The sequence below is a fragment of the Lipophrys pholis genome (assembly GCF_963383615.2).
Source record: "Lipophrys pholis genome assembly, chromosome: 1".
Taxonomy (NCBI): domain Eukaryota; kingdom Metazoa; phylum Chordata; class Actinopteri; order Blenniiformes; family Blenniidae; genus Lipophrys; species Lipophrys pholis.
The window spans coordinates 34,478,427-34,505,966 of record NC_137635.1 but is presented as its reverse complement, the minus strand read 5'-3'; the positions used below and the strand labels follow the sequence as shown (position 1 = coordinate 34,505,966).

The 27,540-nt window shown below is 42.2% G+C and overlaps 2 protein-coding genes across 2 annotated transcripts in view; one reads left to right on the top strand and one right to left on the bottom strand.

Moving 5' to 3' along the window:
* Positions 1-198: 198 nt before the first annotated feature.
* On the top strand, positions 199-12,533 carry map3k20b (mitogen-activated protein kinase kinase kinase 20b). The gene is made up of 11 exons (XM_080481656.1): positions 199-606; positions 1,892-1,979; positions 3,176-3,277; positions 4,471-4,536; positions 4,693-4,721; positions 4,815-4,952; positions 5,996-6,082; positions 8,949-9,023; positions 9,146-9,252; positions 10,569-10,749; positions 11,057-12,533. The coding sequence occupies exons 1-11, from the start codon at positions 448-450 to the stop codon at positions 12,017-12,019; spliced, it is 1,995 nt and encodes a 664-aa protein (XP_080337782.1). The 5' UTR covers positions 199-447; the 3' UTR covers positions 12,020-12,533.
* Positions 12,533-27,540, bottom strand: part of dnah9l (dynein, axonemal, heavy polypeptide 9 like) — a gene marked incomplete at its 5' end in the record, with an annotated part of 36,307 nt that continues 21,299 nt past the window's right edge. The window contains 40 exons of the mRNA XM_080465067.1: positions 12,533-12,985; positions 13,139-13,279; positions 13,352-13,464; positions 14,093-14,208; positions 14,645-14,827; positions 15,050-15,232; positions 15,426-15,485; positions 15,819-15,938; positions 16,063-16,254; positions 16,347-16,436; positions 16,564-16,701; positions 16,908-17,035; positions 17,436-17,584; positions 17,750-17,943; positions 18,043-18,165; positions 18,231-18,401; positions 18,589-18,729; positions 18,851-19,015; positions 19,137-19,341; positions 19,457-19,579; positions 19,794-19,896; positions 20,112-20,244; positions 20,374-20,547; positions 20,675-20,809; positions 21,117-21,218; positions 21,490-21,672; positions 22,362-22,505; positions 22,679-22,792; positions 23,009-23,155; positions 23,249-23,422; positions 23,518-23,577; positions 24,417-24,578; positions 24,685-24,827; positions 25,088-25,211; positions 25,409-25,571; positions 25,701-25,810; positions 26,193-26,276; positions 26,650-26,811; positions 27,145-27,246; positions 27,380-27,517. Coding sequence (XP_080321193.1) covers positions 12,738-12,985; positions 13,139-13,279; positions 13,352-13,464; positions 14,093-14,208; positions 14,645-14,827; positions 15,050-15,232; positions 15,426-15,485; positions 15,819-15,938; positions 16,063-16,254; positions 16,347-16,436; positions 16,564-16,701; positions 16,908-17,035; positions 17,436-17,584; positions 17,750-17,943; positions 18,043-18,165; positions 18,231-18,401; positions 18,589-18,729; positions 18,851-19,015; positions 19,137-19,341; positions 19,457-19,579; positions 19,794-19,896; positions 20,112-20,244; positions 20,374-20,547; positions 20,675-20,809; positions 21,117-21,218; positions 21,490-21,672; positions 22,362-22,505; positions 22,679-22,792; positions 23,009-23,155; positions 23,249-23,422; positions 23,518-23,577; positions 24,417-24,578; positions 24,685-24,827; positions 25,088-25,211; positions 25,409-25,571; positions 25,701-25,810; positions 26,193-26,276; positions 26,650-26,811; positions 27,145-27,246; positions 27,380-27,517 — 5,640 coding nt within the window. The 3' untranslated portion in view covers positions 12,533-12,737. The remainder of the gene's footprint in view (positions 12,986-13,138; positions 13,280-13,351; positions 13,465-14,092; positions 14,209-14,644; positions 14,828-15,049; positions 15,233-15,425; positions 15,486-15,818; positions 15,939-16,062; positions 16,255-16,346; positions 16,437-16,563; positions 16,702-16,907; positions 17,036-17,435; positions 17,585-17,749; positions 17,944-18,042; positions 18,166-18,230; positions 18,402-18,588; positions 18,730-18,850; positions 19,016-19,136; positions 19,342-19,456; positions 19,580-19,793; positions 19,897-20,111; positions 20,245-20,373; positions 20,548-20,674; positions 20,810-21,116; positions 21,219-21,489; positions 21,673-22,361; positions 22,506-22,678; positions 22,793-23,008; positions 23,156-23,248; positions 23,423-23,517; positions 23,578-24,416; positions 24,579-24,684; positions 24,828-25,087; positions 25,212-25,408; positions 25,572-25,700; positions 25,811-26,192; positions 26,277-26,649; positions 26,812-27,144; positions 27,247-27,379; positions 27,518-27,540) is intronic.

The following is a 27,540-nucleotide window of genomic DNA, read 5'->3' as shown; positions in this document are numbered from 1 at the left end:
TGCAGACCGTAACTTACGCACACTCACCTCTCCTTCATCTTTAACTCTGCTGGTGTGTGTGGACGTATGTGTGTAAGCACATACTCAGCCTTGTAGTTACACTGGATCACCACCATCAGGCAATGTAACACCTCCTCTGGCAGTGACAGCCGACTTTTCCCTGACTCACTCACAGGGAGCAAACTCCCCCCCCCCCCTCTCACTCTTTCCAGCACTTTCTGGTTTCTTCTCCCTGACAATCTCTTCTGCTGACTGACAACATCCACTCCGACCCGTGGAGGGAACTACTGGCTCTCTTTAGAGCTTATCTTCCAGTCACTTTGTGCTGATCCAAGACTTGTATACATTTGGGATAACGGGTCGGTGGGTTGAGCGTTTGAACTTTTTGGGCTTTGTGTGCGTATGTGTGTGTATGAGTGCGTCTGAGTGTGTGTGAGTCAGTATGCCATGTCGTCCCCTGGCTCGTCGTTTGTGCAGATAAAGCACGAGGACTTGCTCTACTATGAGAACTGTGGAGGAGGCAGCTTTGGGAGCGTCTACAGAGCCCTCTGGATTTCCCAGGACAAGGAAGTAGCTGTGAAGAAGCTTTTGAAGATCGACAAAGAGGTAAAAGATCACACACACACACACACACACACACACACACACACACACACACACACACACACACACACACACACACACACACACACACACACACACACACACACACACACACACACACACACACACACACACACACAGAAGAATTATATATTTCTGCAGTCATGACGGATATGAGTACATTCATTATTTATAGCCTCTCTGTGGCACATTACTGCTGAAGACTTGTAACAAGAATCAATCTCGACTTAATTTCCCAGATTCTCCAAAGCCCCCCTCCCTCTTCCTCCCTCCTCCTCCCTCCTCCTCCTCCTCCTACCCTGTTGTCTGCCATTCAACATGTGTTTATCTTAAACATACTTCTCATGGCCCCCTCCTTCTCCCAGTCTTTGTAGACAGATTGTGCCTGGGCTCCTCAGTTCCTTCCATTGTGTATTAGATTGAGATGCGCGGCCATTTGGGTCTTAATGCACTGCACTTCAGGCTTGTCATAAGTATGACACAAACATAATTCTATTGCCCGCTTATTAATAAGCTGGCCGGTGTCAGGACTTGGTCAGAGGTTTAAGGTGACCTATGAGTGAACAAGTCATGTTATTTTTGTGAGTGTGCCATTTCTATCCAAGTGAAGTATGCACTGACTATTACAATGCACTGTCGTAGACATGCAATCTACATGAACCAGGAAAAGAGTGAGATTTTTCTTTCACGACTGAGTTCCTCACATTCTCCTGCAAACACATGCAGGGTGGGCAGACATGCTTGAATATGTGTGTATACTTCATGTGTAAATACACCTTGATGAATTTCACCTCTCATTTTGTTCCTACAAACAGAACACTCACGTGTACATGCAAAGGCGAGCATGCAAATTGACACTAATTACAACCCATGCAAGAAACCGTGACCGAAAATTAGAACGCTTTGCTTTTGTTTCAGTTTCATGTGATTTCATGTTGCTAATGGATAATTATTATGTTGCTTTGCAAAAGTTATGCGTTCACGTACGCCGAGGTTGTGATCTATGTGTCAGTTGAGATTAATGACATGTTTGTCACTGTAGTGTGGAAAGTCTTTGTTTGGAGACTTGTGGAATGAAAGAGGCTAAGCCCTCGGCTCAGCCATCATGCACACACTGTGAAGAACTTTTAAGCACATGGATAAAGGGTCAGACTTTTTGACTATTTGGGAGATACCACTTTATTCCACCTCTGCTGAAGGTTTCTCCTGATGATGATAATGGTGCTCACATCCTCCCTGTTTTCCCTTCTTTTGTCTCAATGTCCAGGCTGAGATTCTCAGCGTGCTGAGTCATAAGAACATCATTCAGTTTTATGGAGCCGTGCTGGAATCTCCCAACTATGGAATTGTCACAGGTCAGACCCTACATGTGAGTGTGTGCGTGTGTGCGTGTGTGCGTGTGCGTGCGCGTGTGCGTGTGCGTGTGTTTCTGTGTCTGTGTGTGCTCCATGTATCCTTTCATATGTCCTCACGTTAGCATAAGATCAAAACGTGTTTGTCAGTATTCGTTAATCTGTGAGCTGACATAAGGGCTGTGCTTTGAAAAAGAGTATAATTCACTTTTTCATGCAGAGTCTAAGATGAGGAGTGAAAGGGTTAAGATCAGGGCACACTGGTCTGCCCGTTGCAGCTCCTCCAGTGTGGGTGTGTACATTAGTTTTGTTGGTGTGTATTTAATCGTGCAGAGAGGTTACCACATGCTCCGATGGCTGACCAGTGTTTGTACCTGTACCACAAAATACACGTATAAAGTGGTTCACAATGCTTGTTCTTGTGGTGTTTTCCTGGCTGGACATTTGTGATTGAGACCAGTATGTTTGGATGTGGTTGTAATCTGAGATAAAGTTATATAGTTAAGATAAAAGCACTGACCCGTTACTACAGGCTGATGCAGCAACAATTCTCCTTCCAGCCATGTCCATCACTCGCTCAGATTAATGATAATGTTTAGGAGACATTAAAAAGATTTGTGTCAGGAGAGTGGTTTAGGTTTTCATAAATTGTTGACATTCGGGCACTTATTTTGGTTTTTACTCGGCTACAAATACTTCCTCTGATGATGGATGACCATTTCTCTGTTACGTGCCTCTTTGAACTGTCAGACATTACGGGAAAAAGGTTAAAGGTTCACTCATAAGCTGGATTAGAGAGTCGGGAAGTGAAGGTTAGGAGGTCTTTCCGCTGATTTGAGACACTTTTTTTGTGCGTCTGTGAGATGCAGTGCTTTTTCTAGGTAATTTAACATAATGAAGTAAACTTCAACAACCATTCTAAGATGCACCCAAGCAAGGGGTAAAAAGGCTTTACGACTATTCTATTACTAAATTGACAGTACAATCTATTGTGCTGTAATATCTGTCTGAAGCGTTTAACAGTTAAACCTAGATTTAGTTTATGGAATGGGTTGAATTGAATTCAATTGCCTGAGTGGTTTTTATTACATATCTATATAATGTTGTGCTTATCAACAGAGCCTATATGTTGCTGGGTAAACAGAATATGTTCTCTTATAATTGCATCTGTTTGTGTCTATATGTGCGTTGCCTTCCAGAATATGCCAGTGGAGGGTCTCTGTATGAGTACCTCTCCAGTGAGCAGAGTGAAGAGATGGACATGGAGCAGATCATGACGTGGGCCATACAAATAGCCAAAGGTACACCTAAAGGAAAGACAAAATATCATCAATTAAATAATGATGTGAAGCAACTAATTATAACAATGTAAGCAGACTTCAGCTCCGTACTTACAGGATATAGATTTACAGTACTATATGGAGTTCACATACGCCCCCCAAAAAACAAACAAACAAAAAAAATTGTCTTCATTGACCTAGGCTAATGCCAGTGTCCTTTTTTTATTGCAGCAGGTATAAATTACATCTTGTGGAGTTTCCTCTTAGATCAAGGGTCTGCGGTCTATGTCAATAAACATTTTATCATATTTTTTCCTCTTTTAAAATGTAAAAACTATTTGAAAAAATCCTGAAAAATACACAAGAACTAAAAGAAAGAACTAAGAAAATGTTTCCCATCCTAACCTCATAATTGAAACTTCAGTAATGCAACATAAGATACACACATCAAAACTATATATATACATATACGAAACATTACAAGCTCTGTTGGCCTAATTGTAAAGGTTAGACATGTTTTGTGGCTCCAGTTAAATCTGATTTGGTAGAAAGTGACAAAAACGACTCTTTTGGTCATGTAGGTTGCTGACCTCTGTCTTATATGGAGGCCGCAGCTAAAGTTAGTCCTTCAGTAAAATGCTTCATAACAGAGCATGGGTAACGAAATGCAATATAATAAGTGACCAAAAAAGGTACAGTAGACGTTGGGGTTAAAGAGAACATGTGGTGAAGTGTTTGTAAAACAAATAGTGGCAATGTTAATTTGAAAGTAAGCAGAGAGTAAAATCTTACTTGCTGTTTTAGCATTTAATGAAATCAATAATGTTGTTAAACATACACAAGACACTTCAGCTCACTTCAAACTTTGAATGTATCTATCATTATTATCATTATTATTATCATTATTATTATTATTATTATGCCCCGGCTAGCTCAGTTGGTAGAGCATGAGACTCACAATCTCAGGGTAGTGGGTTCGTGTCCCACGCCGGGCGCCACCTTCCCGTGGGCTCACCACCTGCAGGAAGGTTCTTAAATGGTGCAATGTGATCTGGGTGACGGTGCTCAGACTGTCACCCCCGGAAACGGATAAGCGGAAGAAAATGAATGAATTATTATTATTAATGTTAAAAATAATAAAGACTCTCACAAACAAGGAACACAAAGATCCATTTATTTTCTTTGAAAGTTATTAATGCTGGATTTCCCTACAGGAATGCATTACCTTCATGCAGAAGCTCCAGTCAAAGTGATTCACAGAGACCTCAAGTCACGAAATGGTAACGGAAGCTCATTATGATCCTTGTTAGGAAGATCCTCTTACTTGTTTTCTGTATTTTTATGCACATCTGAGCATGAGCCCAACATACCAGTTGGCTATTACTGACATCATAAAAATATTAACCCTCGATTGGTCTGTCTTTTTTTTCTCCCAGTGGTTATGACAGCAGATAAAGTGCTGAAGGTTTGTAACAACATTCTTGTGACTTCTGAAGTAAAAAAAAAAAGAAGAAGTTGGATACGTAGTTCATGGCATTGGTTCTGTCTTGAATTTCAGATTTGTGACTTTGGGGCGTCAAAGTTTTTGTCTCATACCACTCATATGACGGTGGTGGGCACTTTTCCCTGGATGGCTCCAGAAGTCATTCAGAGCCTGCCAGTCTCTGAGACCTGTGACACATATTCCTACGGTGTGGTGAGTTTTATTACTGGATATAGAAATATGTAACATACCATTTTAGAAGATTGGGAATCGTACAGTTCTGTTTGTGTTTTACTTATTTATTCCTTACATATTCTGTTATTTTGTGCCAGCTAGTGCTATTAAACTTTGAAATATCATATAATTTATATTATTTAAGATAAAAAATTGAAATTCAGTTAAATGAATTTTATATTGAAAATATAAAAAAATAAAATATGATAGATTAAAAGAAGTTCCAAACTGTAATTGAATGTTCTCGTGGCCCCAAAAAATTGGGGAAAATTCAGCAACTAAAGACACTCACTGATAATAGTTAGAACATATCTTATATTACATTGAGATTGAAAATATATTCATTTTGATCTTGGTTGTAATCAAAATATTCTCATAGTTGTCAGACTTCAATTGCTTTTATTTAGTATAATAAAACACCATTAGGGAAAATAAACCCCATCACAAGTGGCTTTCATCAGTGTTTTTAGACCTCAAAATCTGGACTTGATTTGATGAGTGGAAATAAGTGTGAACCTGTTGCTCTGAAGCCAATAAGAGTGAAAGAGTTGACGACAATAAGAAGAATAGGATTTTGTGACCCTGAAGCTTCAGGAGAAAGGAACAAAAGCAGGGGAAGAGACATTTATTAAACTCATAATCAGACTGGGGATTTATTCTCTCTCTCTCTCTCTCTCTCTCTCTATTTCTTGTTCAAACAGTTCAGTCAATTTTCACATTTTCTTTCTATGCTATTTCTAATAATATTTATAAAATAGTCATGTACTACAAGTCATAAACAGGAGATCCATTTGTGGAGTCTTTTCCAGATGAAATTTGTTCTTTCTAAAGAGTTCAAATCCTACATTTACCAAAAAGTGAAGCTATTCTTTTTTCCATTCAAATAGTATAGAGCGATTTTAATTATTTATTTATTTATTTTGCATGTGAGAGCTGTTTCTTTTTTTGCTGGAGTGCTGGATTTGCGGTACTCCATTGTGCGGGCTCCTCCGACCTCTTAACGCAGTCTGTTCTGTGGCCAGGTGCTGTGGGAGATGCTGACTCGGGAGGTTCCCTTTAAGGGTTTTGAAGGGCTCCAGGTTGCGTGGCTGGTGGTGGAAAAACAAGAGGTAAGCTGCACTCGTTGACACAGACAAAGACAGACGCACCTTGCTGAGCACGGTGTACGCATGTAGACCCGCCAGAGTTCGAGACGGCTGGAGGCACAATGTGATGCTCTCATGGTTTCCACTGTGAGCTGGTGAGGCTGAGGCGGAGTATTTTTAGGCCTGATGTCAGTTCTCTGCTCTTGTAAGGCCTGGATACACAGCAGTGGAGCTTGGCCAGACCCCCCCCTCCGCCTAAAGCCTTTACGAGAGAGAGAGAGAAAGACAGACAGGGGGAGAGAGTCGAGGAAAAAAAAAAAAAAAGAGATTGCAGCCATAGGAAGGTTGATTTTAAAGGTTTATAGGTGGTAGGAGATGATGGTTAAACCAGGTCTGGGTTTCACTCACTGACGCGCTTGATTCCTTTTCAAAAACCGCACACACACACAAGGGGCCAACAAACAACCCGGAGAACATGATTCCTCTGTAGCTGTTGGCTCATCTCCAAATACTCTCCCTAAATAACTCACTCTCTCGCTCTTCCTATTTCCCAGTCTCCCTCTGATTTCACCCTCCATTGCTACACCTCTCCTCCTGACCCCTCACCTCTCCCCCTCTCCACTCGGAGTCGGTGGTATTTTCGGATTAATCCCCAGGGAAAACTGTTTCCATTTACTGTACTATGGGGCTATCTGGACTCATTCAGAGCTCTGATGATTACTGGGGATCTACAACGCAGAGACATTATCTGAGCAGCATGCTGTGCGTTGCTGCTGTGGTTTATGCATCAGCGAATATAAACACACACCCACACCACCATTTTGTGTTTGAAGTAAACACACACTGAGGGCTCATTCTGAAGTGTTAACCGAACTATAACATGCACGAGACTTTTTAATGGTTTGATCATGTGTCTTTGTGCTATACTTTTAACAAGAGTTTACTATTATGAGTCCATAATGGTAAACTCCAAAGAAATTTGCACTGACAGTTTTGGATGTTTATTGCACTATTAAAGAATTCATTGGGGCGCTACCCAGCGGGTCAGTTAAAATTTACATTAAAATGGGGAATTTTATTAAAAGAAGGAAAACTATTTTGTAGAATTGACATATAGAAAAGTAGTAGTGCACCAGTTGCCCCTGAGTCTTGGTTCACTTATTAAATAATTTCTATAGCCAGAAAAAGTGACGAGAAAGTTAAAGTGATGTTTTCCGGGGCAGAAGTTACACACAAGGAGGAAAAACATCTTGCTTCTTTGCATGTGTTTGAACACTGTCAGTAAAAATGAGCAGGATCGTGTTGGTTAAAGGGTTCCATCTAAATTCTATTATTATAGTTCATTTCTTCTCACTCAGCTGTAGGAAGTTTGTTGGCACTCAGCTTGGACGTCTGGAGGAGGCCACTGAGTTCATGTTGTCAGTTTGATTCAGACAGAGACGGAACTGTGCACATGTTTAGTGTTAACTCAGGAGGAGGCCGGTGAACAGTTGGATGGGTATAAAGAGAAAAGTTTTTTTATTTAGCTGGCGTGCAGAGTAGAATTCATGTCTAAAAGCAAGACGCTATAGCTGTATTTGCATCAGTAGTAAAAAGGCAATATTTCTTTTCAGTATCAAAAGTCATGCTTAGGGAAAGTTGTATTTTATTCTTTGTATTCTGCATATTTAGTAAATAATGCCTGTGGCAAAAGATCTAAAATGTATTGCAATGGGCTCGAAAAAGTTTCCTTTTTCCAACGCAGGCCTACTTCTTGTAGGAAATCATATGTACGTATATTTTTAATAGTTATACAGTAGCACAGTGGTCTGCAATAGTGTGCAGCAAAACAAACTACTATTTAGTGCATCTTTAAGCAACAATTTTATATTGTGTGTCATATAGGTCAATGCAATGCCTTTATTTTATGAAGATAGTATTTTCAGGTTTCCTTTAATTACACTCTAGGATTAAACTTTCCAATTTGCAAGCATTACAATGACTGGCCTTGAAAGAGAGAGAGAGAATTTAACTGTAGCATTTTCAGAAGAATGTATTAAATAATCCTGTGGCCAATGTACTTGACTCTTATGTCAAGTACTGTGAATTCAATGATAAAAATATTCACATGTTTTAAGAGTTCTCTGCATGAGCTGGAGTGGATACATTCCAACACACCACAAACTTTAATTCTATTATGGCAGTTTTAAAAGAATAGGCCAGGGGAGTATCATACTCTGAATTTAAGTGTAAAGTGACAGCTTTCTATATAAAAAACTGATCAATTCATATAATTATAGTCCTGATAATTCAGCTTTTAACTGAACTTTGTTTGGTTGTACCAATCAGCTTCATTATGGGGAAACAACTGCATGCTAATGTTTGCTGATGATGGCTGGAAAAGCCAAACACAAAGTATATATGTACATGTCTCATCTCCACAATTTTGCTTGTAAACAAAACAAAACAAAAGAAAACAAAACAAAACAAAATGTGTCATGAGACAAGTGAAAGAATTCCAGGAATATTCAAATAAAAAAATATCGAAGTCTAAAAACAAGTATTTGTTTTTCACAAAAAACGTCGCTTGTGCGTTTAATTATGAGCCTCTATCCATGTTTTATATCTTTGCCCTCTATATTACAATTTATACCATATTCAGCAAGAAAGTAATTGATTGGTTGCATGCATGATTTCTTGATGTCTTGTTTTACGTGGGATGCCACTAACGGTACATTTGGACTTTTAGCAGTGCAGTTTAACTTTAACTTTCAGTCTAGCTTATTTTGACATGAATATTTAATGGTTGAAATCATTTTTTTTCAGCATTGGTTGTTGATTCATTTAAAATCTTTATTTCAGAACTAAATGCTTTTGAACATGTTCCATGTGTTTGTGTCTGGGTATACAGAGGCTGACCATCCCCACCAGCTGTCCAGCAAGTTTTGCAGAGCTGATGAGGAAATGTTGGCAAGCAGATCCAAAGGTGAGTTACTGTAATCTGAGCGGAGACACTGTGAATGAGGTCCTGACAACATTGTGTGTGTGTGTGGTGTTTACTTAAAATACTTTCAAAACAAATTAAACTGTTTATGCATGTCTATCCAGGAGCGTCCTCAGTTTAAGCAGGTGCTTGTGACTCTGGAGACAATGGCCAATGACAGCAGACTACCGGACCAGTGCAACTCCTTCCTACATAATAAGGACCAGTGGAGGTACGGGCACAGAGCTACACGTGTGCAGGCGTATGAAAGAAATGAATGCAAAGGAGTGTGTGCCAGTATGAGAGGCTGTTGTCATTCGATTAAGTCTTTACAGTGAAGTGTTGTTCTCCTGTCAGACTGATAAATGCCGTCTGTGGATAAGTGCATGTGCACATTCAACATATCCGCTCACACACACACACACACACACACACACACACACACACACACACACACACACACACACACACACACACACACACACACACACACACACACACACACACACACACACACACACACACACACACACACACACACACACACACACACACACACACATGCATGCATAAACAGTTCGGTTGACTCTGAAGTTGAGAGGAGAAGTTGAACGTGTGACCCTGTACTCTACTTCAGTCTATATTAAGTTCTCTGGAAAGTGTCCATGGAAGAGATTCCTCTGCTCGTCCCCTCTGCTCTCTCTCTCTACCACACAGAGAGAGAGAGAGAAAGAGAGAGAGAGAGCGAGAGAGATGGGGTTAGAGGAGAAGGGGTGGCGGGTGGGTGGACAGTTCAAGAGAAATCAGCTGAAGAAGAGAAGTTCAGGGTGGAACAGAAATGTATTGTGTGAGTGTGACATCTGAAACATCGGGCGAGACAGAAACATTGCGGATAGTGGGGAAACAAGAGAGGGCCGATGACACAGGGTGGGAGAGAGGTGGGCAAGGGACCAGGGGAGAGAAGGTGCGACATTCTATGCATATTTAACATGAGTGCAACGGGGCAATCAATTCTGGGTGAAGTTTTAGGTACGGGGTGGAAAAACATGGGCAAGGAGGAGAGGGGTGGCTACAAGTGAAGGAGGTGAAGGGGCGGGATGAATGGACAGTTAGGTATGGAAGGAACACAGGAGGAGGTATGGCTGTGCGTCAGATCTCACTCTATATTTAGATGCTCTGAGAGTTAATTGTGTTTCTGAATGCAGGTTCATAGGCACTTTCTCATCAGCTTCATAGTGACCTCTTGTGGACATTAGCAATAATGCAACAAATAGGTTGCACAGAGATTTGGCTTGAGCATTAAAAGCAAATTCTTGGAATTTTATTAAATTTTTTTAAGAATTACAGAGTACAATAAAGTGCAACCAAAAGGCTGAACTAAGGATATTGAAATAAGTTATTATAAGTTAATTTTTTTTTATTAGACAAGATGCATTTTTTCCCCTCAAGTCACTACTTTTGAAGCTCACTTTGAGATATTTCTGTCAGTGGTTACAATAGCTCACTGAGAATTCATCTGTGGCTGTCTCATTTCAATCAATACTTTAGGTGTGAAATCGAGTCGACTCTGGAGCGCCTCCGGAAGCTCGAGCGGGAGCTTTACTCCAAGGAGAAGGAGCTGGAGGAGAGGGAGAGGAGGCTCAGACTGTGGGAGGAGAGGCTGATGGAGAGGTCCAACAGGACTCCCAGTCCAACATCCCTACTCATGGAGCGCTCCAACATCTCACCTGTGAGCCAACCACATCTAATTAATCATGATTCTGTTCACACATTAAGGACTCAGGAGTGCTGAGCTGTAATTTAACCAACAAGATATCCAAGAAAGAAAGGCCCTTTGTTTTTGCGTCATATTTAATTCCCTCTGCAGTTTTCAGTTATTTTAAAGTGAGTAAATAATTCCATGGGGGCTTTAAGTTGGGCATGCAATATTAAAAAGTTGTGTTGAAAGTCAGTGTGCCATTTAATTAAATCTTACTTTGAAAACTTGAAAAACTGCTAATTCTCCCCTTTGTCTCGCCCGTCTTCATCTTTCTCAGTTCTTCACACCGATGTCCATCGGTTCCTCCGGCTCGTTCTTCCGCTCGCACTCTCAGGACTCCAACAGTGCAGGAGTCAGCAGTGCTGGTGTCAGCTGTCTCCTCCGCACACTCAGCAATGGCGACACAGAGAGAGGGAGCAGTGCCGTTCTGGAGAGGGGGGTGGGCTCACTCGAAGGCGGGAGGTTCCACGCCATGCTCCGAGGGCTGCAGGGCCGGTTCGGAGAAGAGGATGAGGAGGAGGAAGGAACCATGGAGGAGAAAGGCTGGGGGCAGAGGGACAGGGACGATAGCGGGAGTCTGGAGGGCGGAAAGGTGCAAGTGACACTCAGGAGCTTCCCGGGTGGTGTAGTGGAGAGGGAGGAGAGGACATGGGAGGAAGGAGACAGGGAGAGGGGAGGCATGCAGAGAAGTCGGGTCACCACAATTGTGAGAGGGTTCTCTGGCGGGTTTGGAGAGACAGAGGGGGAGAGGGAGAAAGAGGGAGCGTGGGAGATAGAAAAACTTGGGGACAGGCCAGAGGACAAGGGGATGGAGGGAAGTCTTGATGGTGGGAGGCTCCCAGCTATGTTTAAGGGTCTCCAAGGTAGCATGGGGGGGTTGGGGGACATGCTGTCCTTAGATATTGATGAAATGGGTGAGATGGACAGACTGGGAGACATGGACATGAACATGGGCGACATGGGAATGATGAAAGTCGTGGGTCATGGCGTCCGGAGCGAGCTGGGGGTCAGGGGTCGCAGGGGTGACATGGGAGTTGTAGTCCAGGGGGTACGAGGCGACCTCAGCCAGAAAATCAGAGGCGAGGTGGGCGTACTCGGCCACTCCGGAGTGCAGGTGAGCATGCGGTCATCGTCCAACCAGAACTCTGTGAAGAGCTGCAGCGTGCGACACGGAACCAAGATCAACATGGCCACCGCGGCCATGGACATGATGGAGCTCGACTGGTCTGACAGTGACTAGGAAACACTTTAGCAAACGCACACTAGGAAGACATAGAAATCCACACAGAGGCCAAACCGAGAGAAGTTTCTGACTCAGCACATACAGTGTCCCACTTAGGTTACGTGCAGTACAACCTCCAGTTAAAAGAAGCTGGCAAACATTTTTTTTAATTAAAAGGAAGTAACTTCGCCAAAGGGATATGTTGGGAGTGGGAAGCAGCAAACAGAGAATTAGAGGTTGTCTTGCCATATTGTCAGAATGATTTTACCTGTGTAATTTAATGTGCTATTAAAACTGCTGCATAACATACTGTAAGAGTTACAAGTGTTACAAAACGACACACTTGAAGACCGCTCTAATGAGGCAGCACTGTCTATTGTTTTTCTCCTGCTTATCGAGTATCCTGTAGTTCATAGATTTGATTGGTTCCAAACGTGCTTTGACTTTTATCAGTTCTATCTGTGATCTAGTGTGTGAATTTTTGGCATTTCTCTGTATATTTTATCATTTTTCAATAAAAAGACAAAAAATCCGTTTCCACTCCAGTGATTTGGCTGATAGTTTAGGCCTCGATCCTCCGGGAGTTCAATCATTTTTTTTATTGTATGTGAATTACTATAAAATGAACACTACGCATCACACAAAGCATAAAAGACACACCTTTTCCCTTTCGAACACCAAGTAAAGATCTATTTTGAACAGTAAAGTGTCTTCATCTTGACCTTAGAGCTCCCTCTCAGACACTAAGCAGCAGAGCCACTCCAGCCAGCACCCACTTGGCTGGCCGCTCTCTGGTTTTCAGACTCAAAGTCCACACATATGTGGGCCCTCTAATCTTGGTCTTGTAGAGAGGACACTCATAAATGTTCCTGGTTTCCTGACGGTCATTGGGCACAGCTCGGACCGATATGACGGGCATGGCTGGGGTCAGGTCTTTTAGACGAGCCTCGGTGATCACCCCGGTCTGAGAGTCCCATCTTGCACCTGAATGAGGGACCAAATTTTTTTTTTATGAACATTAAAATTTGAGTTCAACTGAAAGGGAGAATTTTATTTTACCATTATAGAGTATTAATATTGTGCAGCTCCGCACCTTGAAAGTTGCAGCAAAGCAGAGACCTGTGTGTTTTCTTTTACCTTCCATGTAAAGTCCATACACGTAGGCTCCCTCTCTGGCCGGTTGGTTGAACTCCTCCTTAAATTTCTTGGTCACATCCACTGTGAGATTCACTTTATCGAGGGGCCACTCATTCTTTCGTGCCAGAGTTTGCATCACAGCTAGAAAGCAGGAACGGGATTGATAAAGGTAGTGAAGGACTTTGGGAACCGTGTGTTCCTTGTTTGTGTCACCTGTGAGGAAAGACTGTGGGTTGAACAACCCAGATAGCCACACAACACTGGGCAGAGACAAGTCCTGAGTCCAGCTGTCCAGCTCTTTACAGCGCTGCATCACATCATTATACCTAACAGAAACAAATATACAGAAAGCAAAGTCAAAGAATTAAAATAGCAACTGTATTTTCCACTAGAGATTGCTGTGTGTCCTTTCCCAGTATACTTTTATTGTTGAGAAAAATTCAAAATGAATAAACCCTGTTCAGTAGAACAAATATCAAAACATATAATTTTGTTCTAAATGCAAAGACAAGAGGATGAAATAAGATGCAATACAAGTGTAATGGTTGAAGGTACCATATAAATGCTTGTGTCATTTAAGGTAACAGCCTCTGCGCACGTCAGCAAGTGCTTTTTATTACCCATGGATCGCAACAGCCATTAGCAATAATCTCATTTAATGTGAAAAACATTAGGGAGGCTGGCACTCAACTAAAGATTTTTACTTAGCATGGGGGGACAAAGTGTGTGAGGAGTGAAAGTGTGAATTTAGACGGCGCTGCTTTACTTAGATAATGGTGAAGCAGCATTAATCATCATGAGAGGGAATGAAAGCCCCCCCCCCCCCCCCCCCCCCCTCTCCCCTGGTACATCTCACACTGCCTGTTTGCTATGTATTGTAAAGTATCGTGAAACAAAAACTAACTTTCTAAGTGCTTTCACATGTTTTTAAAAACTGGTAAATGGCATACAGACCATATAGCCAGGCTGTATGTAGAGGGATAGGCCAACTTGGTCCAGGTATCAGGGACATTGTCAAAGAACAAAGCAGTCTGAAGCTTCTCCATCTCAGAGGACATGGCCAGCTCACCCTTTGACAAACATATTGAGCTGTTAAAGCATGAATCAGTGTATTCATGAAGCAATTTAACACCAGTATGACACAACAACAAAAATAGCTATACTACAGTTTAGACACCCTGTTCACATAAGGAACAATAAAAAGACAGCTGCCACGGTACTGGAATTCATTAATGTGGACTTCAGGGTCTGGCCCAAGGACACTTCAAAACATGGACAGGGTGAGATGAGGAATGGAACCACTAATCTAGCTAATGTAAGACGACCTGCTCTACCAACTGAGCCAGAGCCGCCCACAACAATCCTTTTTTGAATTTTTTAACATCAAGCACAGGTCTGCTTTTTGTGGCACAATCATTTTTGAGTTATATTCTTCTCTCTTCTCGCTATAGATTTATTTACTCAGGTAAAAGCAAAACTCAGAAAAACAAGCGGCCACAAACCTACCTTGAGTCCAAGGTCGAGCTCCTTCAGTGAGCGGCGTATCTCAAAAATGAGAGTGTTCATGCGCTCACACTCCTGAAAGCAGACCAGGATGTATGGCGATCGCTCAGCGGTCTTGGAAGTGATGTCGGACATATTGTACTCCTCTGGCAGTTTTTCCAGCACTTCATCCAGAATTGTTTTCACCTGGGGTGGGTGAAGTGAGATGTTATTCATAAAAAAAAGAAATTGTCATATTAGTTCCGGTGCCTTCACTTCTGTTATGATGAGAGTGTTCGAGCTGGGATAAGTATGATATGGGATTTGGGGAAAATATAGCGTTATTAATGAAATAAATGAATGGTTTTCAGTCTCTTTTAGGAAAAAAATAAACATAACTAATCACATGAAGGCAGAATATGTAGCTACCTTCTCCTCCAGCGTCTGCGAAGCTCCTTCTCCCATCACAGCATCGGGAGACTGCAGCTCCAGCAAAGTGTGAAAAAGATTATCCGACGTCACTGTCAGGAATTCAATTTCTGCGTTGGGGTGCAGCCCATAATGCACTGGGCTCTCATGGGGTAGCATCTCATCTATGAAGTCGTGGTAGCCCTGAAGGTGCACCGTAACACATCGTGACACATGTTAGTGTCAACTCCGTCGGACACATTTAATGTAAAGACTGCCGTGATGGGATGTGAAGCTTATATTTAATCGAGACGACACTTCTGTTTCAAATGAGAATATTGTGTAACATCAGGGAGCTCAAAGAAGGTTTAATCAGACAATATCCGACTCAACTTACCTGGTAGTCCAGGTTGGACGGGACGACAAATCCAGGTGCCAACGAGAGCTTCCGGTCAAACTACACAATAAAAAAATAGAAAGACAAATTGTAGCTCTAAATCTCAAGCCGGTATGATACGTTGAATTATTCAACTGCAGTCGGTGAGAGCCAAGTGCGCCAGGTGGTCTGGCACTTCAGGTTGCCAGAAACTTGTGCCAATATATTCAGCTTTCATGTGCAAAAACTTGCCAAACAGCCTCTAACTGGAGTTGAATTGCAGCCCAAAATAGCACAGGTTTGCATCATAAAAGCAATTAAATCTAGCGATCAGCAAGTGTTTGCACAGAGGCCCTGTTCTTGTATGGCAGAAGACAACTGGGGGTGCTGTTTCGATGTGTCACCTTAACAAACCTGGTTGGGCTGCATGTACTCTTCCAGGTACGTTCTGCAGAGCCGACGGTCCCAGTCGTCAGTGATGTGTCCTCCATACATGATCTCCCCAAACAGGTACCTCAGATCCTCCCAGGGCACCTGCATTATTACCATAATCTGAACAATTACTGCCAGCACCATCAACTCTTTTATCATCCACTCAGAGATCAGTCTCTCAATCACCTAATGGTACACCATCTCCTCCATGCACAGCCCAACCCACCTGTGCATTCGCCTCAAGGTAGTTGTAGAGTACATTAACCGATATAGTCAGATCTCCTGTGTTGAACGGATACTTTCTGTTCCACCCCTGAGGACCGAACTTCCTCCTCTCTGCCACACAGGCATGGAAGTAACACAGAGAGAAGAGGATGGTCTTAAACTCCTGCTCGCGGCTGCACTGGTCCAGGATGTCCTGAAGAGATGGGCCAGTATATGAACAGACTGACTGATTAAACAGCAAATACGCTGCACAAGACATTCCCAACACCAAGCAGAGAAACTCACCTGGTCGAAATTATCAAGAGCAGCATGCAAATTGGCGTGCATGCCAGTCGGAGGCTCATTGGTGATTTTAATAGCGTTTTCCATAATGCCCTTAAATGTTTAAAATAAAAAGAACTGTGATGAACCTTAAATTTCATCTGAGTGCAAAACAGACACTGTGCGCACACACACGGAATACGTGCATATATTCTAAAGATGAAGGAAAATAGCTTAAAACCTGCGGGATTATGTGCTCCTGGGGTGTGGATGGCGGCTCGGCGCTCATAAACACTCTGTAGTCTGGATGACTGTTTTCACAGCAACGCTCCAGAAGCTTCTCAAGTGAACCCAGCCAACGGGCAACCAGGTGGATGTTCTGCATGGGAGTGAAACAGAAACAATCATGAAAAATCTATAAAGTACATAATTAAATCTATAACATATTAGCATAAGTATGAAACACCACCACTACCTCTCATTTCCATGCAGTGCAATTCTATTAAACATACACCAAAAAAATATACAAGGATTGGCTTTCAGTCAAACGTCTAAAACATGAAAGCATCTTTCACAGAAACAGACCTGCAGAATAACCCAGTGACCCTCCTTGGCTGCGTTTTCCATGGCAATTTCAGCCACAGTTTCCTGTCCCTGACCCAAAGAAACATTGTGGAGTTTTCCAAGGTCAATAGTGAATCCCAGCTTCCTTCCTGGAAACAAATAAGACTGAATAGTTTATGTGTTGACAATAAATTGAAAACAAACAAACGTCCTATAACATTTTTTTGTCTGTGATCATGCTCATTGTTTCTAATATGGTGTGCCTACCTCTCAGCATGAACTTTGCACCACTTGTACACTACTGCATACTTAAACGTGTTATAACTGATTTGACATTTACTGTCACTGCATTGTAAAACAATGACTCGTGCATTTCTTTAATCAAGTATTTTGAATAATGAATGAGAACAGTAAACGTATAGGTAATGCATTTGTGAGTGTGCGCGTGTGTGTGTGTGTGTGTGTGTGTGTGTGTGTGTGTGTGTGTGTGTGTGTGTGTGTGTGTGTGTGTGTGTGTGTGTGTGTGTGTGTGTGTGTGTGTGTGTGTACCCAGTGACTCCACATCTTTTAGTGGGTCCACTCCAGGGGAGAGAATAAAAAACACAGGAGAGGCTGGACCACTTTCTCTAAAGGACTTTGCAAACTCAATCTTTCGTCCCTCTGTATACTTCACTCCGAGCTTCTCCTCCACAAAGTTTCTTCCGTATGAGAATAGAAGGGAGAGAAATACTTTGGTTTACTATCAAATGAGAGCAGGGTAACGTGACATCCGCCACAATTCTTGTAGTCGCTGTTTTAATTTGTTTTCAAGATGAACACAAGTAAGCAGGATAAACAAAAAATAAGTAGGGAAACTGAATCACCTCAGGGCATAAGTCATGCGGTCAGGCCTCAGAGCTCTCATCATGATCAGTTTCTGCAGGGAACTTTTTCCTTTCCACTCCTGAGGGAATTTCTCCTTCTCTGGACACTCAGACTCCACCAGCTTCTTCCAGCGCTTGGGTGAGCCCTCAATATCCCGGTCCAGGCCGCGAAACTCATCAGTAAAACTCATCACCTGTGCAAAAATCAAGCCACAGCAGGAGGTGCTTTATAGCGTAATTTGCGTACAGCTAGCAAAAACAAATCTTGCATATGTGCATGTGTGATAGTAGACCTTGATGGCGCTCCACGCTGTGTTGGGGAGAAAGTCAAGGGGGCTGACATAACTGTGGTCAATGTTGAAACGCAGCAGGAAGTCCAGCTCGTGCACATCTATCTCCTTGCTCATCAGGAGCAACTAAAAGTGGGAGAACACAGTTAGGAACAAAACTCTCCCTAACAGCAACACAAACACATACACACCTGGAAGGCTAGCTGTGCGGTAAAGGTGAGCTTGTCTCTTTCAAATAGTCCCCTGCTGATGTAGTTGAAGGTGGAGTATGTAACACAGTCTATGAGTGTGTTGACTCTGCTTTTTACGTCCTCAGATGCCTCTGCCATCTCCACCGCATTGTGGAAAACAACATTAAAGGCCTGGGAAGAAAAGGAAGAATCACTTTGTGGGATTTATTTGCGCAGTGACACATTACACCGATGTGTCTCAGACGCTTCCTTGCAAACCGAGTTAAAAAAGAGAGTTAATATACCCTTCATCTGCATTAAACTCTAATTTCTTAACGCCGATGCAGCAGCGTCGGCTCCTATATTCTGCTCCAGTTACCTTCAGGCTGAATTGGTACATTGGGTTGATCTTGTTGAGATCATTCATGATGAAGTAGAGCAGAGAGGCTCTGACAGCGACTGGGCGATAATGTTCTCTCGCTTCATTTATTTTTACTTCATTAACTTTAGCTTCCAGAACCTAAATTGAGGAATAAAAATGGCACAAAAAGACACAAATTTACTTCTCAAAAATGGAGAAAACTTTAGGTGTCGAATATATATCAAGTTCCAAAAATACAATGAAGCAGTTATTCCATTACCTTCATTTCAATTTCAGCAGCAGTATGCTTTGTGGTCTCAAGCTTCTCTACCAGCACGTTGTCACCAAGAAAGTTGCTCTCTGCAGCAGACAGTCGGGTCAGCAGCTCGTCCTCCAGGAGCTTCAGCTCAATCTTAAACATATTCTGCTGCTTCGTTAGATCACTCTGTATGAACAGAAAAGATTTAATAAGAAAGAGTGTGTTGTAAATCAAACACTGAGACGGACAACTGTTTAAAAATCACTATTATGATACATAATCACAAGAAAACACTAATCTGACTCACCTTCAGGAGCTCGAGGTCTGGTCTCTCCTGATTCACCACCTGGGCCAGCAGTTGATCCTCCAGTCCGTCCCTCGTCACTGTGAAATTGATGAGTGTGGTCTGAGCTTGAATCTCTGGCTTGTAGTGAGGATTGGCCAACTTGGTGTGAAGAATCAGTCTGAAGCCTGGGTGGAAAAAACACTCCTTGTCCCCAACCTTAATGCAACTGGATGAAGCGTGGATGATAGAAAAAAAAAAGAGAAGAGGACCAACTTGGAATATTTTGCTTTATAAGCATGTGCTCACTTGTGTGTGTGTGTGTGTGTGTGTGTGTGTGTTACCTGCCCTTCTTGATTGTGTGCCGCCCCAGCAGGGGGTCGATAACAGGGTCAATGGTCTCCTCAAGGTTTTCAATGAGGACAGTGTCCCCCGCAACAACAGCCTGTTCGATAACGTCTACGTAACTGAAGCAACAGTTACCAGTCACAGGGGGTTAAAAAAAATAGATAATGGGAGCAGGCACAAAAATACTACAAAAACATGTTAGGTGGATATTTTTGTAATATGTAATTTAAACAGATTGTGACACCTGCACAGCAGCAATTTTTTCCCCCAGTTTTTTTTTCTTCTTGAAAGCCAACATTAACACTGGAGGATGCTAAAAATGTAAACACTCACCCTCTCTGCCCTAGACTGACAACCTTGAGGCTGTTTCCATGGCGACTCTTGATCCACTTGATGCCCTGCAGCTGAGGGTCAATGAGGAGAGGCCAGCGCTCACCTGCAGCAAAACACACACACACACACACACACACACACACACACACACACACACACACACACACACACACACACACACACACACACACACACACACACACACACACACACACACACACACACACAGAAATGAGGCAATGTCACAAAACAAACCCTGCACTGTGCTAATGACCGTTGAAAAATATGTTCAAGCAAACATCCAACCCCTATACTCACAGTTAGTGAGGATGGTGGCATTCTGCGTGGACATTTTATCACCTGGCAAACCTTCATTGTTCCACTGGGCCACCATCGCTCCATCAGTCAACATTGACACTGGATCTAAGCCCTCAGTCATGGGAATAGGCACCTAATTGAGAGGATACAAAACAACAACTGTGTGTTGGTACGGAAATAGGAAGTGTTAAACATACAAACCAGAGGAGACACGTTCAGAGAAAAAGTGCGGGAGAATATCAGGGTGTCCTAAAAATGTAACCTTCTGGGTGCACAGGAAGGGCATCCAGAGGTTATCCAGCAGCTCTCCTCTGTACTTCTTGGAAAAGGAGCCAGCATAAGAGATGAACGCTGCAGTTAGCAGTAGATCTCCGCAGAGAGTTTCTTCCTGTTCGTGATACTGAGCCACTGAGTGAGCCCAGCGCACATTCTCACTCTGAAACACACGCACACACACAATTCAGTCACTCTGGATATGGCATCGGACAGAATTCACCTGAATAGGTAAAGAACTAAAAGTAGGAATATGACTGGAAGTGTGATCCAGTTGCCAGCTGCTGTACCTCCAGTCCTTTGACAAGCCGATTGGCCAGTTCGATTGTCTTGTTGGTGTGGTTGACCTCTTCCTGAAAGCGGAGTTTCTCTGACATGGCCGTCTCATATGCTGCTGTCAGAGTTTCCAGACTACTGTCCAGCTCCTGAGAAATAAAAGAGGAGGAACGACTGAATAAGTGATGACTGGTGGCTGTTCACGATTAAAGTTGGTCCAAAACTCTTATTGTTTGTATTGAAAAAGCATTAAGCCATATATGAAACTCAAATGCAATGAAAAGAATATCTAATTATCTGTAACTCAAACATAGTAATTGGAAGTACAGGGTTTTAACCTCTCCCTTAAAAAAACAACAACACATATTTGAGCCAGCAAATAATCAAAATTCAAATTTAGACATCATACCAACATAATAAGACAAATTAAATAACCATTGATATGAACAGACTTACTGCAAGTTTCTTCCTTATAGCCTCCAGCTTCTCTGCAGCCTCAGCCAAATCAGCATTTGCCTGAGACAGACACATCCTCTTCATCTCTACTTCACAGAAAACCTGTAGACACACACATACTCCTGAGAGGATATCACAGTATTACCTTTATAATCAAAAATGTCCTTCAGAAAATATAGTGATTATGACCCGAGCTCAATGGACACATTCATAAAAGAAATATAAAAATAAAAAAAATCAGCATAGGTGTTACTTACAAAAATCTATCCAAAGAAGCAAATGTTGGGGGAGAAAGAGGAGAAAGTCATCAAACAACCAAAAAACAAACTGCTGTACACTCACTGTATGTGACAGTCTGAGTACATGTTTGTACCTCGTGGAAGCGTATGATGTTGATCACCCAGGCACAGAGGCCTGCAGCAGCTGAGGATTTCTGCCGTACAAAGTCTGGGTTAAACTCGGGATCACTGAGGTAGTCATCTCTCACACACTTCACCGTGGCCTCTGGGATGTGCTCTTTGTCAAAGTTCACCAGAGCCTGTAGAAAGTCGTCCACCTGGACATGGATTTAGGCATGTGTGTATTTGAATCACAAGAAAATGGTGCTGTGGTGCCGAAGTAAAAACACATATATCCATAAAAGAGTGAAAATGGTTCACACATCCTACTACTCTCTTTTGCAGTTTTTTAAATTACATTCTGTCTCTATAAATAGTTTTGCAGATTATTTCAATCATGAGCAGGAACAGAAAAATAAAATATAAAGAAATGTCAGTAAACACAAAGTGCTGGGAGCTGCCTGATGTAACGCAGCAGTTCTAAAAGCAGTTTTTCAGTTTTACGTACGACTTCTTTCAACCACAAGATTGCCTCGGTTGAGATGAAACATCTCTTTAACAAGAGTGCCGTGGCCAAGGTAGCAGCAAAACATAAAATACAGAGGTTGTAAAACGTGCGTCAGAGGCTTGTGGAAAAACAGACGAAACAGGGACAAAAAATAAAAAAACCAAGGATCAACAAGGCAGATTCACAATGGAAGAAAAACCTGCAGTCCACACACACACACACACACACTTCAAAAATATGAATCCAGTCAATCATGATTACATTTTCAAACGTGAAATCTAAGACGTGTTTTTCCAGCAGTGAATCGAATTTACTTGAAATTTATGATGTACTTTTTGGCTTTGCGGTATTGAGCCATTAATCCAAAAAGCACTACAAAACGTCACCGTAAAATATCACCTTGCTCATAACCATCTTGGAAGCCTTCCAGCTGCGATCTTTAGGGATTCGGCCTTGAGGAGAAAGTAGCACCAGAACAGCTGCGGAGACGTTGGTGACGATAGCTGGAGGGTTGGGAAAGGTCCTCAGCTCTGTCAGATTCAGCTGGAGCACACAGAGACACACTTTTCATCTCCTACGGCCTCGTAACACGTTTTTATTATACTGACATTGAAATGATAACGCAAAGCGCCTGAAAACAAAATAAAGCCCAAAACTGAAATGTGGGAAAACTAGTTACACTGGCATGTTTGTGTGTGCGTGTGGAAGTATTTTACCCTGTTTAGAGTATTGAGGGCTGTGTTAGCTGCCTGCAGGGCCGGTTCAGCCTTGGCCAAGTCGTCTTCAGTTTCCTGTTGCTGTTTGGTCACTTTAGCTTGAATTGCTGCCACCTGAAGGAATCATAATATGCCCCCCCCCCCCCCCCAAAACAAATGTGTCAGATCATCCGTGTGCTTTATCCAGTGTTATAGCTCCTCTTTAGTTTCCTCTCTAGTGACTCTCTTTCAAAGACGTTGCACTAAATGAACCTTGAAAGCTAATGTACTGTAATTCCAATAATAATTCACATCTAGTTGCAGCTTGAATGACCCTCGGTTCTTACTTACCCTTTGTTCCTCTGCGTCAGCTACAGCTCTCTCTTGGTTCAGTTTGTCCGTCTGCTGTCCGATCTTCGCGATGAGAGCTTCGATATCTGTGTTTCTCTGCCACAGCTCCACTTCCTGCACTGCTAACTTGGCTTTTAAATCCTCCACCTGACAATTTAAAAAAAAAAATTTCACGAGGCGAGGTGACAGATACAACAAAATATAAGATATGCAGGGATATTACAGTGTAAATTCTCTGACCTGTGACGCTGTTGTCTGCAGCTTCTGAAGTCCATTTTCCAATCTTTCCATCTTCTGCGTCAGCTCGGTGCGTTTCTTGCCCAACAGGTTGTCGTACAGCTTCATAAACTCGAGGAAACTCTTCGGAGTGGTATAGTTGAAGTGCTTCTCATTCTGCTGGTACTTGACACTCACCTGTGGGTAGTTGCGGAGTAAAGGAAACAGACACATCATGTCAAAGAGGACGTCAAGAGAGTTTATTGCTCACATTGCTCTGCTGTGACTCTCACCTCGTTGACACTTGTGTGGGCAAAGGAGATGAACTCACTGATGGATGCCCTCACATTTGGCTGTGCAGAATGAACATAGAGAAAGCTTCAGCAAGCGATGACAGTGAGCCCACACAGTGAGAATAACACTCTTCTCAAACCCATTTTTAAGATAAGAAGTAACAGCTTCTTTCTTTTCATATTTACTTTTCTGTTTACAGCGGCTTCCTCATAATTCCAGATAAAAATGTCAATATAATGTGTTACCTGACTCTCCATCCTCTCTTGAGGAGCCATTAGTTTCATAGTACCATTGCCAAAGGTCGGTTTATTGGAGATTTTTTTGGAGTTTTGAGTTAGGGAGGCTCACGGTCTACTTTTCAGACTATGCTGATGAGATAAAGCTTATTGTAGGGATGGCCTCAAGTCACAATTTAGAATATTTATAGTTAACCTAGCTTAGATCTAAACTGCTGGAAGACCTACTTTTTTGCTTCTTTATTGTTTCTCTTCTTTTCTGAATCTATACTTTCATATGTGAGTATTGCATATAAAAAACATTCCATGTCTCCCTGTAGTCTGCGTCCTCTCCCCTGTCTCTGTACCTTCCTGCAGGATCACTTTATTGGAACTAAAAGTTTGCTGCGAGACCATCAGCTTGCTGTCTTATATCAACTCTTACAATCCTGTTACCCTAAACTGGAGCAGAAAAACACTGCATTCCTTACGCTCTAGTCTCTGTGCCCCTATAAGCTTGTTCATGTAGATTGTTGGGCTTTTCTTTAAGTGCCATGAGACATATTTTAGAGCTGGCACAACAAAAATAAAGCACAATTAAATTTATTTGAGTTCCTCAGGTCTTCTAATACAAAATAGGCATCTTGTACAGTGAAGCTATAATGAATTTGATCAGTTGTTACCTCCAGCCCAGGTATCTTCTCTATGAAGGTAGAGCTGACGGACTGCAGAGCAAGCTGAGGCCAGGGGTGAAACCAGTCAATGGCAGTACAATTTACCAGAGCTGGGAATTTCCGAGCACGTGTGCGCAATGTGAATCCGACTGGAGAGAAGCACAAGACAACCTGGAGGAGAAAAAAAAAATTAAATAAAAAATGTAAAATGCGTTTTTACGAATCAATCTAATCAATCACACTTAAACACTATAAAAACATAAATGTTGCTTTAGACCTTGAGTTGTCTTCGTATTCTTTCGATGAAAAAACTCCAGCAGTTGTCTCTAGTGTCAATGAGTCCTAATCCCCTCAGCTCCATACGGATGGATGTTACTATCATATCCACCTCTTCATCACTGAACAGGTCTGGAATATCCCCTAAAAACACACACACATGAAAGCTCAGTGATCAGATATTTGCACCATTTCAGAACATTTTTCTCACCTCTGACATGACTATTCTACTAAACCGAAAGAATACGAAAAGAAATTGCGGCGTCGCTATTGTCATAAGTCAGAATAAACTAAATATGGTTGATGATAGGAAGGCTCCATAAACAGACTGTGCTCACATATTTACGTGTAATTATTAAATATTTAATGGAAGAGACACTCTTCTAAAGTTACTGCGGTCAAACCTGAAGCCAGCATATCGTTGATGAGCACCAGGAAGCGTTCATCAGGAATCTGGGCGTCTGTATGAAGGAACACTGTCCCGATGTTTTTTACTCCCACCTTTATATACAAGGCAGCTAAATCACTCTGTGGATAAGGATGACATGGGAATGACTAAAGAAGAGACACTATCAAACATTTACCAAACATATAGATTATTGGTAAAAGCAATGCAGGAAAAAAGGAGAATATTGACTTTGATATACAAATGATTTCAACTTCATTCATAGAATAAAGAGACTGCATTTTTCATCTGTTTTTAGTGAGAGTAAATGTGTGATTACCTTGAGGTCATTGATGCCATAGCCTTTACGCAGCGTGATCTGGAAAACTTCCAGCACACCGAGGAAGGCAGCCAGTCGACACAGACTCTGCTTCCCGCTGCCCCCGACTCCAACCAGCAGGGCATTACCATAGGGGGCTTCCAGGATACGACTGATGCGACATCTGAATGCAAATATTAGGCCTAATGTTGTGTTTACTGTCTGTGGTTTACATTAGCGCTCATCTCTATAAATCCCTCTGTGTGCTTATGTCTGTAGTCTGTATAGACGTGTCTGCGTGAGTGTTTCTTACACATGCTGGATAGCTTCTTCAAACAAGACCAGATCCATGACAGCGTGCAGCTCATTATAATGCTCCAGAGCATCAGCTAATGTCTTCTGGAGCTTCTCCCAGTCTGAAGCCTGACAAATGAACAAATTAACTTGGCTCCTTTTGTGTACAGCCAGCAGTGTCCAAGATAGTATGCAGTGACTTCCAGATACGTAATGAAATTAAGTTACTTCATATAGAAAACAAAGGCAATCAGTTTGCTAATGACTCCCCACTCATCCTCATTTACTCCCTGACAGATCAGACATGACAGCGGAACGTGTGCCATAAGGTCTCTGAATATGGAAATTACAGTTAATTTACATTTTAAATTGATTAAAGTCAAAAACAATTAATCTCACCTGCTTTTTGTACCACCACTGTTAATAAGAATAAATGAATCCTTGAAAGAAGCAACATGGAGTCTCGTCAGGAAACATCTGACAAGATAATGTGTGCATGAACGTCTCAAACCTGGTGATAGCGAGGCTCTCCCACTCCCTGGGCAAAGTGACAATACACCAACGGTTGGTGGATAAAAATGGACTCATCTATTCCCTGGAGACACATAAAGCAAAAACAGCAACAACCCACATGAAAATACTGATTATCTCATACTTGAACTGTCATCCTAAGGTAGGAAAAAAAAATGCATTTTTACAAGCAGTGTACATCACTGTAGCTTTTTATTTATTGTTCTGCCACAAGGGGTTGCTGCATCACTTGAAAACAATTGTTGCTGAATTGCTGGCACTTCCATCCATCCATCTTCTACACAGCTCCATCCTGTGCAGCTTAGCAGGGCGCTGGAGCCAATCCCGGCTAACTATGGGCAACCCATAGCCTTCTCACCGTGAGGCTAACCACTGTGCGGCCCCTGCTTGCTCGGACACAATTCAAATAAAAAGCCTGTGAGTTGCTTTTTCCTTACTTCGAAATATCTCTTTCCGGTGTCAAGCAGGATCTTATTGAATAGTTCCACATCCTTCTCCTCCATCAGTTTGTCAGAGTAGACCCGCGAGCTCTCATGGAGCCAAAGGTGAACCAGGTCCATGGGGTACCGGATACTCTCCGACAGGGCAAACAGGATTCCCTATACATCCCAAGGACAACAGAGGAAACAACCAAATGGGCTTTCAGTACTCCTGTTTTCAACATTTTCTTTACAATGTTGAAATGTTGACCTCACAAAATGTGAACACCAAGGACCAATCATATAAGCTGCTCAAAAAATGAGCTTCCCTTAAATAAATTATCTGCTGTTTTTATTGTACTCTTCATGCAAAAAGACCACAGTTATGTTTGTTGATTAACAGCTACACTGACTGACTGATGATTCTCTGTTAATGGTAAGATAATTTCACTAAATTAACACGAAAAAACTGTTTTGTGTTTTATTTGTAATATAAGTCACTCCAGTGAGTACCTGGAATATGTTGGAGAGGTCTCGCAGGTTGAAGATGTAGTGGAAGCGGATGGCTGTGGGCAGGAAGTTCTGGCTGATTTTCTGGTGCAGACAAATAGCTGCCTGGATGAGCAGAACCAGAAGACATTGATCCACATAAACAAACACACCTAAACAAGGACCTTGTGGCTGATGAATCACAAACTTAATGTTTGCATGTATATAATTGAAAAAAAAAGAGAAGCTTTTGTTGTACCTGTATGAGAGTTCCAACTGAGCGAGAAACCCCGTAGCTGAATCCTCCCTGAAGGAAGTGTGCTGACAAGATGCTGGTGAAGATGGTAGCTAATGCGTCAGCACTCGGGAAATGTACGGCAAACACTGAGAAATGCCTCTGAAATGAAAAGAGGAAAAAGA

What these genes read in the sequence shown, in the direction of transcription:
- map3k20b (XM_080481656.1), top strand. Translation starts at nt 448, where the DNA reads ATGTCGTCCCCTGGCTCGTCGTTTGTGCAGATAAAGCACGAGGACTTG. An exon ending in AGACCTCAAGTCACGAAATG is followed by an intron (nt 4,537 to 4,692) that starts GTAACGGAAGCT and finishes TTTTTCTCCCAG; the next exon opens with TGGTTATGACAGCAGATAAA. An exon ending in CATAATAAGGACCAGTGGAG is followed by an intron (nt 9,253 to 10,568) that starts GTACGGGCACAG and finishes TCAATACTTTAG; the next exon opens with GTGTGAAATCGAGTCGACTC.